The sequence below is a fragment of the Gymnoscopelus microlampas genome, assembly GCF_963454915.1.
Source record: "Gymnoscopelus microlampas genome assembly, chromosome: 4".
Taxonomy (NCBI): domain Eukaryota; kingdom Metazoa; phylum Chordata; class Actinopteri; order Myctophiformes; family Myctophidae; genus Gymnoscopelus; species Gymnoscopelus microlampas.
The window spans coordinates 35,610,697-35,624,567 of NC_139941.1; the positions used below are offsets into that span (position 1 = coordinate 35,610,697).

A 13,871-nucleotide genomic window follows, 5' to 3' on the forward strand; every position below is an offset into this window, starting at 1 on the left:
TGTCAGTTTGAGTAGCTTTGCGAGGAAATGGATGAAGAGCACAAACTCCTACTCTTAGACGCTGAAGTCAATGTTTTAGATACGTGAACCGCTGTAGAGATTTCGTTCAGAAAAAAAAAGTCACCAAACTGGCAGCGCATTTCAATGACGATGAATGGGTTTCAAAACTCGCCAACCTGTGCGGCATATTAAACCTGATCAGCGAACTCAGTCTTTCACTTTAGGGGAGAATGGCAGCTGAAGTCAAGTTGGCAGATAAAGCGGCTGCCGTTAAAGCCAAACTGGAACTGTGGGTATGGCGAGTAAAACAGGGGCATATTTCACATGAGAGAAACTGAGACTGGGAATTCCTTGTCCCCACTGATGCGCGATCAGAAACCTTCGTTATCAATGGCGATTGAGCATTACAACACACTTAAGACCCACGAAGTGTAAGGAATGGATCCGTGATCCATTTGTGAATGTCCCTGGGGAATTGTCTGTCCCTGTGGAGGAAGATCAACTCCTTGAGGTTGCAAATGACCGTGGCATGTTTATGTTTGAGATAACTTCATCTCTGCTGACATTCTGGATTAAAATCACGTTTGAATAGCTACAAAAGTAACTGAAAATGTTGCTTCCATTTCCAACGTCCACACCATCATTCAAGTATGAGGAGAGTAAATTTCTCTCTACATTCTTGGTTAATAACTAACACATTTTAATTGGTTATTTTACTCAGATGTTTGGTCACAATCAAATTGGTCTGTGGTACATAAAGGTAGGGGGCCCCTGGTGTACAATGATCTTGTGCATGCATGTTACACAGGAGGCAGTCTGTAGTACTGGATGTTGATCAAGGTGTACTACCACACACCCTCACTAGATGCTGCGTTTGGCAGCGAGGACTCATGCTAATGGGAGCACCTGCATCAGGAAAACATGCTCCCAATTCACTAGAATTCATTACAACAGGTCAGTCAACACATTTTGTTGTAGTTTTCCTTTCTTGAGCCCCATTTCTCCATTGTATTATCTGTACCTTATTACTTATTGCTGTGACAACTCAATTTCCCCACCGGGATCAATTCAAGTCAATAAAAGTGTTATTTTCCTGACGATGACCTTTTAAGTCATTACTGCCTTATTGGCAATACTTTGAAGACTGAAAGTAGCGATCAAACAGAGAGGGGATGACATTGTGATGGGGTCGGGTTCAAAAGCATAAGTTGCAAGAGGGTCTGTGCCTGTGTGATAAGCATGCTACCTGCATGACACAGTCTATCTTATGTCATCTAATCTAAGCCTATTTCTCACATTACATAATGTCGTGGCTAATGCCATGACTCTTGTGTTTGTGTAGTAGGGGGACTGTGACGGTGTGCACCTTAGAGAAGTATCCAACAAGATGGCAGCCCTTGCTGTCGTTCTGGGTGAGGACGTAGAAGAGGAAGGGCTCTACATCATAGTACAGTGTCTTGTGGTCCAGGAACAGCTTGGCCAGCAGGCACAGGTTCTGACAGTAGATTGTGCTCACATTGCCATCCACCTGAAGGGGAAAATAGAATGCAAATGTAAGTGCATGTGTACATACAATAATTATGCATGCGCAAACATCTAGGCCAGGCGGCAAAGAATCTCTGCTGGAATTGAAGCTCACATCCGGGTTCCCTTTCTTTATTACCTTAGTAAACCTTTTCATAAACACTTTGTTTTCAATCGCTAGTTTAAAGTGTTTCTTAAATCATCGTGATATGCGTTTAGTAAATTATGGTCCCAATAATACAAAAAAATAATGATAAAGTAAGGTATTTTACTATTTTTCTAGGGTTTCTACCGGTTCTACCGAGTGAAGACCCGCCCTTGCTGTGGTTTCAGCCAATAGCAGTCGTTTCCGGTAGCATTTCGGACAGGATATAGAAAGATGTTGGATTTGAAATAGCTGAAAAACAGGCTTCAAAACGGGTCTGTAGAAACCAATGGCGTCACTTTGTCCATTCTTTTTTACAGTCTATGATCTAGGCCTACAAATGCAAATTTGCATAGACAAATAAAAATGCAGGCGCGCACACACTGGGAGGATATCAATATGAACTACAGTGAAAACTTCACAAAGCTCCCCGAGGGTATCTGTAAGTGGACATCTTTAAAGTGCCATTAGAGCTGTGGGACAAGGAGAAGACAAGGAGAGGAGAGACGAACACAATGATCTCAGCTACATCTCTGGAGAGAGACACACACGAGAGCGAGTGCACACACAAGAGAGGAGAGAGAGACAAATACAGAGGAAGGACAGAAAACAGCTATGGACAGTGACGAGAGGAAAGAACAATAGAAAGATGGAGGTTGGCAGCTGGCCAGTGCTTTCCTGGACCAGTTTCAACATCAGCACTGATTGAGAACAGTCTGCAGAGAGAAGATGCAGTAACCAAGGCCTGAACACATCGCTGATAGCCCCTGCTGAACAGCCCCACACAATAAAACACCACACACCAGATCAGTACGTCTCTGGCCTGAAATGGTTGTGCCTGTACGAGAGGTTCAAGTACAAGTTCAAATGCTTCATTCACAAGGCAAGCTATCTTCCCCCCACAGGCTGCATTGTTTAAGAATGCTAACCCACGGCGCTTCCTGTTCAGCAGTAAATCGAGCTGAAGGTTCAAATGTCATTGTCCCAAGTGGGAAATTTGTTTCGTGGCAAGGTGTACTAGAATACTTGCATAAGTTGTGTGATAGTACTCGCAGGCGTGCTACTTATGGTAGATTGTTAGGTTGTATTGTGTAACTGTGACGATCCGGTTGTGTATGGCGTGTAGGCGAGGACGAGGGCTGTGTTGGGTGTCACGCTGTTTGATTTCAGGGTGGGGAGGAGTAAATGACACCTCTGGAGGAGGATGTGGACGAGAGGGGCGGTGGCTGCAGCAGACCTGTGGTTTGTGGGCTAGGCCTTGACTGCCTGCCGCCCGCCCTGTCTTTCTACTCTCAAACATTCTTTCTTTCCTCTAACTCAGTCCTCTATCTTTCTCTCCTCTAATACTTTAGTAAATCTTCCATCACTCCACATATGTAGCTAAGTCCCTGGTCAGTAAGCTTCTACATTTTAAGAATCTGTTCAGGTACAATCAAAGTAAAATCTGACTCTTATCGTCCAAAGAGTATCATCAAGTTCAACCTAACTATAAATTGCTGTTGTGATTTTTTTGTTATCTCCAACAACTTTGGTAGAGTAAAGCCTTCATGTTGTGACTGGCTGTCGACAATAGATAATTAAAAAAATAAAAGAAAAAATAAAAGTAGCCTGTGTGGGTCTCAATTTATTTATTTTTTAACATAACTTCCAAAGGACACATGAAGTATAAGTGTTGTGTAAAGTACTTTGGCATAGTTTTTGATCAGTTTGCCTCATGTGTTGGTATTGCTAAAAGTGTTATTCAGAGATTAAATGCAAGGCTAAGGGTTTTGTAGTGACAAGGAAAGAGCTCGACTCTTGACAGATTAAAAAGGCTTTGTTCTGCCCTAATCCATTGTCTGACTTTGACAAACCACTTCCTGCCTGGAACTCCAGGCTCTATAGAAGCCTTAAGCAGAAGCTCCAGATGAAGCATATCAACATGGTCAGATTTATTCAAGTAAACCAGGCCCTAGATCTCATGTTGGACAGGGGGAGCCTTCCAGTCTGTGCTTACCAAAATTGGAGGATAATGTCGAGTTCCTTAGACATTCATAAAAATGAAAGAGACATTTCCACTTGTATAAAATATTAGCATAGATTTCCTATTTATTTATGTAAAATGATTGATGATAAAGTGTTTTACCCAGGTGGTGTAATTGCTTGTCTTATCCATTTATTTGTACACTTTAACCTTGACCCCATTGAAAATAAGCAGGCCTATTCAGATTAATGGGTTATAAGGAATTATTTTATTCCATTTGAGGATGTATTTTAATTATTTGAGGTGTCATTTTATATTGAATGACAAATCAAAATCTCCTACTCTGTCTTTGATCACGCACTCTTTTCCTTCCACGCGTGTGCTCTTATTCAGTCTAATTCCTAAACACCTGACTTTCTTTTTTTTTTTACTCCACACAATTTCTTCCCTCCACCTTTCTGTTTACCTCTGTCCTATTCTACCCGCTCCCGCCCCCTCTGCTGCGGGTGCGTCTCTCCATCCCGTTGCGCCCGCCCACGTCTCACCTCAAACACCGAGACTTCTTCCTTCCTGTAGATCTCGTTGGCCGGTGGGTGGAACCAGCAGCACTTCCTCATGTGCTGGTACAGGATGCTACGGCTCTTCATGTAGCGCAGGCAGAACTCACACAGGTACAGCTTAGGGAGCCTGGGATGGAGAGAGGGAGAGGACAAAGCAGAGGGAGAGGGTATAGAAGAGGGGGACAGCAGAGGGTAGGAGGAAGGGAATGTTATTGAAAAACTCAGCAAAAGAAGCCAGCGCTCCAAAAAGAGCTTCCCAGTGGACAGGTAACCTAGCTTCCGTTTTAAACAGGCTGGTACATCCCAAAATTCATGCTATTTCACACAAATACCTGGCGCAGTGGCTGGTGGAATAGAGTAGACAACTGAACCAGCCATAGACATAATCTGCTGAGCAATCTATATTCATTTTTAGATACAGCCTGTATATTTGCACATATCATACAGTATATATACTTGCTGTACTTATTGCATGAATACATACAGTATGCACATATTATGTAAATTGTTCCTTACATGTATGTAATCAAGATCAACTCTATATGCATGTACTGTATGAAGTAGATACACACTGTGTTAAAGGTTTAACCTTCAGTTGATGTTTTCTTTGCCTTCTATTTTTGTTTTGACTTCTACTACTGCTTGTATCTAGGCTCATTTGGGCTATGAGTACAGTGATCATTGGCCTCATCGCATGGGGATAATTTCCCAATCCTGGAATTTGGTATAATATACCAATTTCCAAAGATATAATGTTTGCATGTACTTGTGTGTGGGGGCTCACCGGCTGTACTCTTGTGGGTATGGAGATGAGTACCAAGTCTGGATCTCAAACTTGCCAAACTCAATAACAGATGGACAGCGCATCTGGGGGTCTGGGGGACCCGTCACCCCGACCTTCTGTAAGGTGGAAGCGACAGAGAGAGACAGAGAAAAAGGTGGGTCAAGACCAATTCATTTCATGGTGGAAAGAGTAAAGCATTGGTCGACAGATTACACTAGGAGAATACTGGCAGGACTCCACAACCTTCCATGAACAGTAGATCCTGTTTACACACACAAAAATCCCAACCCAACACACATAACGACGCACATACAGAGCTGCACCAAATATGCAAGCATACTGACTCTGTCTCACACAGACACACACACACGTCCCAGTAGCGTGATAGTGCCAGCAGGGTTATTATTAGTCGTACGCTCTGTGCTGAAGGGAAACTCTCAGCATCTGCTGGCCGTCTGTCTGTTGGTAGGACGCACACCAGCACCACATGCTAGTATGTGCATTATGCCTCGGCTCTTGCACTGATAAAAATTCTCCCCCCATTTTTTTCCCCAATCACATGAGCAACTCTAACACAGACACTCAAATACAGACCTGTACATTAAATACCCGGGAATTTAGGCTCACCATTTCCACAACCTCCACTCTGTCATGTGTATGATGCTGTATATACTATACGTGACTTTACAGTGCATATATACAGATGGATGACAAATCCTCAGAAGTCTGAAGAATAGCTTGTTGCTTAAAACGTCATATTGTATTACATAAAATCCTCTTGAAAAGGGAGATATTTGGTGTGCATATCTTTCTATTGTAATCTTTATTACGTGCGCATACCTGTAGTGCCAGCTCCTGGATGTGTCTGAACAGTTCAATGTCTTTCTCCATCAGGCTTTCATGTCCCGACAATTTGTCGTCATCGTCGCGCCAGTCGCTGCCCTCCTGATTGTCTGTAGAAAGAAAAGCTGGCTTTAACACAGGCCCACAATGTGAGACAAAAATATACCATATGTTTCACAGGCTGCCCAGGTAGCTCAGTCGGTAGAGCACTCGCCTTTGAATTACAAGGTTCTGGGTTCGATCCTGGACACCGGCACTCAGCATACGAGTAGCACGGCTTGGTTAACTAAGAGATGTGTTAAGAGCACCTTAGCAATCCCATCTCCAAGGGGTCTAGCACATTGCCAAGGGGATAGACGTTCTCTGTGCTCAGCTGATACAGACAATATGCCAACTTCCGTGCTTTGCTCCCTGGTCCCATGTTTTTTCAAGACCTGGTTTTGTTGTCCATTTTATTTGTGTCACTGTGCTTAAAAACTCATCTGTGAGTACAAACTAAACCAAGTTAAACACATTTGAGTACAATCAAACACTGTTACATTTCTGTACATTTAAACTGTGGTAATAATAGCACATGAATAATTAAAAGGTTGGTGGTGGGATAGTATGTCAAATATATACAGTTATCACAACGTCAACGCTAAGCTCGCTTGGTTTGATTCAGGCTGATACTATACTATACTGTGTCCCTTCTTAATGCCAATTTTATACTTCAGCACAAGTGTCACCCAAAAGCATTGATGTACTAAAACACACTTGCAACAGGAAATAGTGTTGAATGACACATTCTTCTGCTGAAAATACTGAGAGTGAATGTCAAGACCAGAGACTGCTCACTCTCCCCTTTACTCACCCTCACCTGTCCGATCTCCGTCTCCCTCTCCCTTGCGCATGGACTTCTTGCGAATTCGGCACTGCTGAGAGTAGTCCACTACCTCCTGGCGCGCCTTGCGGCCCTCTGGCGAGGGCGTGAAAAACTTGGTAAGTGCGTCGATCAGACCCTTGGTCTTTTTGTTGAAGCGCAGACCGCCTCCCCCACCCCCCTGTGCCGAGTCGTCGTCCTCGCGTAGGGAGAACAGCAGGCGGTCGTCGCCAGGGTAACCCTCGCAAGACGAGCTGGAGGAAGAGTTGGGGGAGGCGGAGCGCTTCCGTCGGCCACGCCCACCCAGCTTCTTGAAGGGCCGACCCGGTCTAAAATGGAGGGAAGGGGAGTGATTGAGGGGAGAAGATATAGGAATACATGGTTTGGAATTTCACTTATTCATTTATTTTCTTTACTTAATGCACTCTGTTTTTTTATGCTGATGTAAATTATATTTAATTTTATATACACACACACACACACACACACACACACACGGATAGTAATTATACTGTATATAGTGTGTGTTGTGCTTTGTCTTCACCAAATTTCAACCAATTTCATTTGCTTGGATGCAAATAGAAGTAGTCTCTCCGAATAACAAAAAAAAAAATCACTTATATTTCAACAAGCCAAAAATAGCTTTCTTCTCACTATCAACTCCAAGGCCTTTAAAAGCACAAAGCGTTAAAGCTTGTTGTGCTCCAGTGGATGTGATGTATGGCTTTCTGGCCTGTGTAACAGTCTGCCAGGCTGACAGTGAAGGAAGACGCCATTAGATGGGCCCCAGTTCCTCAGTTCTTCTTTTACCTGTTCTTGGGCCGTCCCAGCGGTGCGTTGTAGCGGCGTTTGATTTGTGCTGCCTTTTCATGTAAGAGCTTCCTTCCCTTTTTCCTGGGCTGGCAGATCTGACAGATCCACATGCCTGAACACACACACACACACACACACACACACACACACACACACACACACACAGTGGATTAGAGATGTGCTTCACTGCTTCTATCGACATATGTTGGGATCTACTAGATACTTAGCTAGTACCACTAACACTAAATTATAAGGTATTATGCACTTCATTAGATTAGAGAAGGGGAAAGATTCCTTAAGGTCCTCCTTACGATTTTGTCATTAGTTTTGTGAATACCAGTATGGCCATATAAGAAATGGAATAATTTAAAGCAAACATTTCCAGAAAAAACAAGATCCAAGATACTTATTTGGCTATGTTATAGAGTGAAATGGGTGGAGATAAATGACCAAAAGGACAAAAATTTGATTAGTGCAATAATTGTTACCCCAAATTAAATAAACAGACAGACAGACAGATAAACATGAGTTAGTCTTGTGTGGCCAGATATTCAGAGATCTCCGCACGTCTGGGGAAATCTAAATTCAATATGTGGGCTAGAACAGTGGAGAAAACAAGTGCTAAACAAACCTACGCCTATTGCTTTAAAATGCAATACTGATACCATCCTAATATGAAGTTCCGGCCTAAAGTCCTTGCAATGGTTCTGCAAAGCAATACTATTATTATTATTTATTTTTTCTGAATTGTTTCCACCCAATTTTAAACATTCACTAAGTTTAGTGATTATTGATTTCATCATTAAGCGGCGTTGTCTGATCGTCTGGCTACATGAGACTAAACATGAGGATGTCCATCCTAATTTAAGAAATTACTAAAAGGTGCTCCCAGTTGAATGCAAATCTCCACCAGGAGGCATACTCTAATAATAATAATAATAATACTTGTACTGTCTGACGACATAAGCCAAATTGCACCCCTCTCTCTCTGACAAATTGTAAAACATAGTGCTGTGATCTGTGGACAGATATACGACCTACACAAGTTTTCCAACAGTAAGTGCCACTTGAACAAATTATGTCAGATGATTAAGTTGGGAATATTGGAAATGTGTATGCAACATGACTTAAGACGAGTTGTGATGTAAACATAACTTGGATCTTTCAGAAAATAGAAGTCGCGGTTTGGTGGTGTAAAACACTCTCTCGCTCTGTACCGTGTGTGTGTGTGTGTGTGTGTCAGTAGGCACTGTGTGGAAGAGACAGGCATGTACTCCAACAAGTATGATCCGTTATATCCATTTCAAACAGGACAAATTGTAAAACAAAGTTGACGGTTTGTACTCCAACAAGTATGATCCGTTATATCCATTTCAAACAGGACAAATTGTAAAACAAAGTTGACGGTTTAAGAGGGGGTACATATGTGTTTATAGATTGTCATACAGCAACACCACCCATTGTGCTGCATATCTGCAATTATCTAGTGCCCCGTCTATAGTCTGGCAGGACGCTTATCCCATAGCCTGGAGGGATGATTGCTCTGTGATTATGAAGTCAAACAAATTAAGTACAGTAGTTGTCGTTGACAAAGTAGTGGACAGACACACAGACACGACCAATCGCAAGATCTCCGCCTGGTGGATATAATAATAATGTTTACCTTAGATTAAAGCGACAGTGCACAGAAAAAAAGAGCTTACCTTTTGGCATCCGCGTGAGAGGGGGGTCACAACACTCCATGTGGAAGCCCCGGTCACAGGAGTCACAGAACAACATGTTCTCCTGTAGAGGAGAAATACACCAACTCAAACAATGTGACATAATAAGACATAATACCATATAATATAATATAATCTGCAATGTAATATAACGATGAAGACTGATTATGAAAGAGATGAGATGGAATCCATGTGGCAAAATCCAAGGGAAAAGGCTTAGGACAGATCTCTGAATGGTAAATGGCAAATGGCAAAAAGAGGCAAATGCCTCAATGAATCCAGGGCCACAGATAACTTATCACCATGATCTTCCATTGAGTCATGCCATTTTCAAATGGAAAATAAAACATAAAATATGTTTGTATTTTAACAATGGATGTCTTAACCTATTAGCAAAAAAATAAAGATGTTTTGTTGAGATTTCATTTAGGTTCTTGAAGACAGTGTTCACGTGTTGGTACAGCTCACTAGTGTTGTGTCCCTGCACCAGCATAACAGAGACAAACCACAGTACAGCTAAAGCACTTGGCAAATTAAGTAGCCGCTTTCTCATTTGAATACTGGAAAATGTCCAAGGAATCAGGTCGGGACATTGCCCGGTGTTGGCCTTTCACACATGTAGAATGTCCGTTTCAGATGTGTTCACACATGAAGGTAAATAGCTAAACATTAGCTACTCCCACTTAAATATAACAGCGCAAGGGAGATACGAGGATTTTACTTCCTTCCACAGAACATAACAGATACATTGAATTGCTTGACATGCGGTCTCCCATTGATGCACCCATACAAAACACAAACATACCATAGTATGCCTAATGTAGACAACGAGCTATAACCTACTTTTCATCCTCAAAATAAGCCATCCTCAGAGCTGGAAAAATTACATTGGTCTCCATGTACAGAGTGCGTACTGTGCAGGGAAGCAGGTGTTACTCGTAGTCTACAATTACTAAAGAGACGTTTATGTTTTGTTTCGCTTATGAACCATTTCATGGAACTTCGATTTGTGAATATTTCCAACTGAAACGCTTATAAAAAAGCAGAATGAATCTGGATTTCAGTTAACTACTGTATCTCTCTCCGAACACCTCAGGAGACGGGGAAGCTCCACTCGTCACCTATTAGAAGCGCCATCAACACGTCCACTCGCTGAATGTAAATTCACCAGCCAATCACACATACATTCACACATTGAAGTCTGCATAAAGTCTGTTGCATGTCCGATCCTACTGAGCCGGAATGTTGAGTTCATACGTATACAGCCCCTCCGTTTAAAGTCTGGAAAACTTCGATAATACAGTGCATGTCTGAAAGTGACTTTTGATTCTGTTAAGGAAGAGTAGATGTCATTGTCTCCCTGACTCACCGCGTTCTTGCCTTGATCCTGACAGCTGCTGCAGGTCTTGCATTCTATACACTGCCACCACAGAGCCTTGACTCGCACTGTGAGCTCAGGGGAGAACTTGAGGCAGGACGGGTGACCTGCAGAGGACACAAATGTACAAGATAAGACACACATACCTAGTCATAAAGGCATACGCACATGCAATGTTTATAGCATCATAACATTGTATAACATAGCATCATGACATCATTTTCATACTCAAACCATTCAGTGACCCCTCGCTCCCTGTGGAAGGTTGTTTCATCACAGGATAAAGGTGATCACTCAAGAGTAACTTTGCATTGATTTGTAGTGACCATTCCCTCTAAGGGGACAAGTGGATTCAAACCATGCCAGGAAAATGCCCCCACAGCAAAACAGAGCCACCATTACCACCTCACTTTCAGCATCAAGAATACAGGACTGTACGTTCTTTTGGTATACGTCTCACATGCACTCGCTCGCTTGGATGACTCATCTGATAACTTTTTTCCAAATATCTGTAGACTAGGTGCCTATAGTTTTTGCACAACTCCCTAATAATGAACCCTCTTTTATTGTCACTTCGATATTTTTCTCCAAAATCGAGCAGTGGGCCTGCGCAGCATTTTTATATATGCTACAGAACATGATAGGATGTTGAAAGCTTAATTGCATTTGCCGTTTTTTTAATTATTTTTTTATTATTCAATCTTCTCCAGCGGTTTTCAAAATGTGGGAGTAAGTGGGTAGTGCAAAGTGTGGAAATGATTGAATTTCTGATTTTAAAAAATTGTATTCTTTATATCAAGAATGTATATCAATAAATGGCTTCTAGCTTTACTTTTGTTGAAGGGTGTTGTCCCACTGTCAGTGGTCAGCTCGGCAAATACTTTCGCTTTTTGGCCAACTACTGTAATTTTGACCTCATTGAATACACTTAAGTTTGATATCCATGCATTTGGCTCTTTGCATGCTTCAAGAACCTGGCTGGAAGAACCTAAAAATGTATGTTTTTAGTTGTTTTTTTTTTGTTACCGGTACAAACACCTCAGAACCTCAGCCAACTCTACAGGCCAAGAAAGTATCAAAAAAGGACCATGCCAAAAGTGCAAAAGGCCTTGCATGCCTATAAGGCTATCCGGTGCTAGCATGAAGCCATCCAAACTGTAGAATGACATCTCATGACTTAAAGTGGCATATTTATCAAGGGACATCCTGTTTCCCCTCACCTTAAGCAGTGAAAGTTGATGAAGGGACAACTACCATCCTAGACAAAGCACTGTGGGCAACTGGGCATTATTTCTGGCTTCATATCAAATCACAAAAAAGCCACACACAATCAGCGAGGAGCTTCTGCTGTCAGCATTCATGATTCTAAATTACCGGTAGGTAAGGAGGCTGCAGGGACTATAGCGAAAGTTCCTCTTTCTGACTGAATACATTTATTTGGGGTGATGACAAACTGTTAGTGGTTGTGCAACAACTTGGCAAAAACAACAAATGGTGACATAGTTGAGAACTTAATGATTTGTGAAAAACTGAAAGGGAGAACTTTTGATCTGAACTGAATAACTACATCTTGGCAGAGGGACTCCAGTTGGTAAACTTTGTGGGGCTACGTATGTACCAACTCAGTTGCTGCAATGACGGGCAAACGCAGCTGCCTTGCCTTGTTGCTCAAGTCAAAGAGGTTGCCCCATCAGCTACCTTTGCCCACTGTTTATTTACTTAAGCCAAATTCCAATACTCTAACTTTCACACTTGCGCACTTCACTCTCGTCCACCACTCGCACCTTAGTCCCGCTTTTGAGCAAGGAGGCAAGGATTAAATGAGAGTCCGGAGGAATCGAGCAGGTTAGACTGATTCACATGTCGCATTCCAACACTCACATTTCTGCCTGCTTTCCTCCTCCATCCTGCATGTTGTGCAGTATATTGGACGTTGCATTTCTCTCTTGTGAATTGATTATATTATTAAAAAATTTTTTTTGGGGGGGGGGCGTTTCTGCCTTTATTTATAGATATAGTGGAGATGGACAGGAAACAGAGAGAGAGAGAGAGATGGGGAGAGACATGCAGTAAAGATCGTCGGGATTGGGCCTCGAACATGCAATGCACTGTCAGGCTACATTGGAGCCTAAGTGCCCAGACCGCTAGGCCAACGATCTGGGCCTGAATTGAGCAATTTGACATGCATTTTCGCACACCCATGCACAACAAACCGCATCATTGCGTAAATAAAGATCATTATTTAATTTAAATAACAGTGATCAATTTGTTTGATCACTGTTACTCAGATAGATATAAATGCACTTCAGTATCTCTTCAAGTTTAATCAAGCTCGACACTGTCACTCTCAGACCATTGATAAACACATATGCACGCAATGTGTTATGTTAACACTATTAGGATATGAGTTACGTTTACATTAGCATATGAGCAAATTAAACTTTTTCGGCTATAAATCATCTCTTTGAAGTCCACAACATGGCACAGCTTTTAGACCCCATCTCCCAGAAAGTGTAGTTTCCATCCCATAGCTCGAGGAGACAGTCCATCCAATAACAAAACAGTCACTTAACACTTCCCCAAAACTCGCTGAAGTGAACACTTCATGTTCACTTGCGGTTTCTCGCCGGTCTCGGCTCTTCAAAAAGAAAATTACGCTAATGATTTCCGGGTCAAGCTGGATGAACGAGTGCAGAGTGAGCAAGTGAGCAGAGATTTGGGTATTGGAATTTGGCTACAGAGAAGCCCCTGCTATTAAGAAACTGAACCCGGAGCTCAACAACGTGCTGCAGTAAGCGATCAAAATAGCCAAAGCGATTAAGGCTTCTCTCCTCATGACTGTTCACTGCCCTATGCCATGAGATGAGCTCGCACCAGCACCTGCAGTTTCATTCCAAGGTCAGGAGGCTGTCTCGGGAAAGGGTGTTAAAACGCTTGCTTGAGCAGCAACAAGGGGTATGTCGTTTTGCTGCTGAGGAATGTTGTGCTGTCAAGGTTTTCTCCAAGTTGGAACTTGGAGAAAACACTGAGCTTACTAGTTATGAGCCAACTAAGTGAGCCAGTTTACCGCCCCTCAAACTAGAGATGGCTGTGTTATCTCTGTAAGAGTATAGGCTCTGTCCCCTTCTATGTCTTGTTTGATTATGTTTGTGTGTTGATGTGATTGCTTCCTGGGCAAGAGCAGGGTGTGTGTGTGTGTGTGTGTGTGTGTGTGTGTGTGTGTGTGTGTGTGTGTGTGTGTGTGTGTGTGTGTGTGTGTGAGAGATCATGATGATGCC

General features: G+C 42.4%; 1 protein-coding gene across 5 annotated transcripts in view; it reads right to left on the minus strand.

Annotated features, from left to right (window-relative positions):
* The window catches only part of kat6a (K(lysine) acetyltransferase 6A), a 48,224-nt gene that overhangs the window by 13,045 nt on the left and 21,308 nt on the right, over window positions 1–13,871 (minus strand). For 3 of the 5 annotated variants that reach the window (XM_084055906.1, XM_084055904.1, XM_084055905.1), the window contains exons 4-11: window positions 10,585–10,700; window positions 9,198–9,279; window positions 7,492–7,606; window positions 6,673–7,010; window positions 5,817–5,929; window positions 4,977–5,092; window positions 4,178–4,319; window positions 1,367–1,528 (exon numbers count right to left, since the gene is read on the minus strand). In XM_084055906.1, coding sequence (XP_083912032.1) covers window positions 1,367–1,528; window positions 4,178–4,319; window positions 4,977–5,092; window positions 5,817–5,929; window positions 6,673–7,010; window positions 7,492–7,606; window positions 9,198–9,279; window positions 10,585–10,700 — 1,184 coding nt within the window. The remainder of the gene's footprint in view (window positions 1–1,366; window positions 1,529–4,177; window positions 4,320–4,976; window positions 5,093–5,816; window positions 5,930–6,672; window positions 7,011–7,491; window positions 7,607–9,197; window positions 9,280–10,584; window positions 10,701–13,871) is intronic. The other 2 variants (XM_084055908.1, XM_084055907.1) reach the window with 1 other exon arrangement.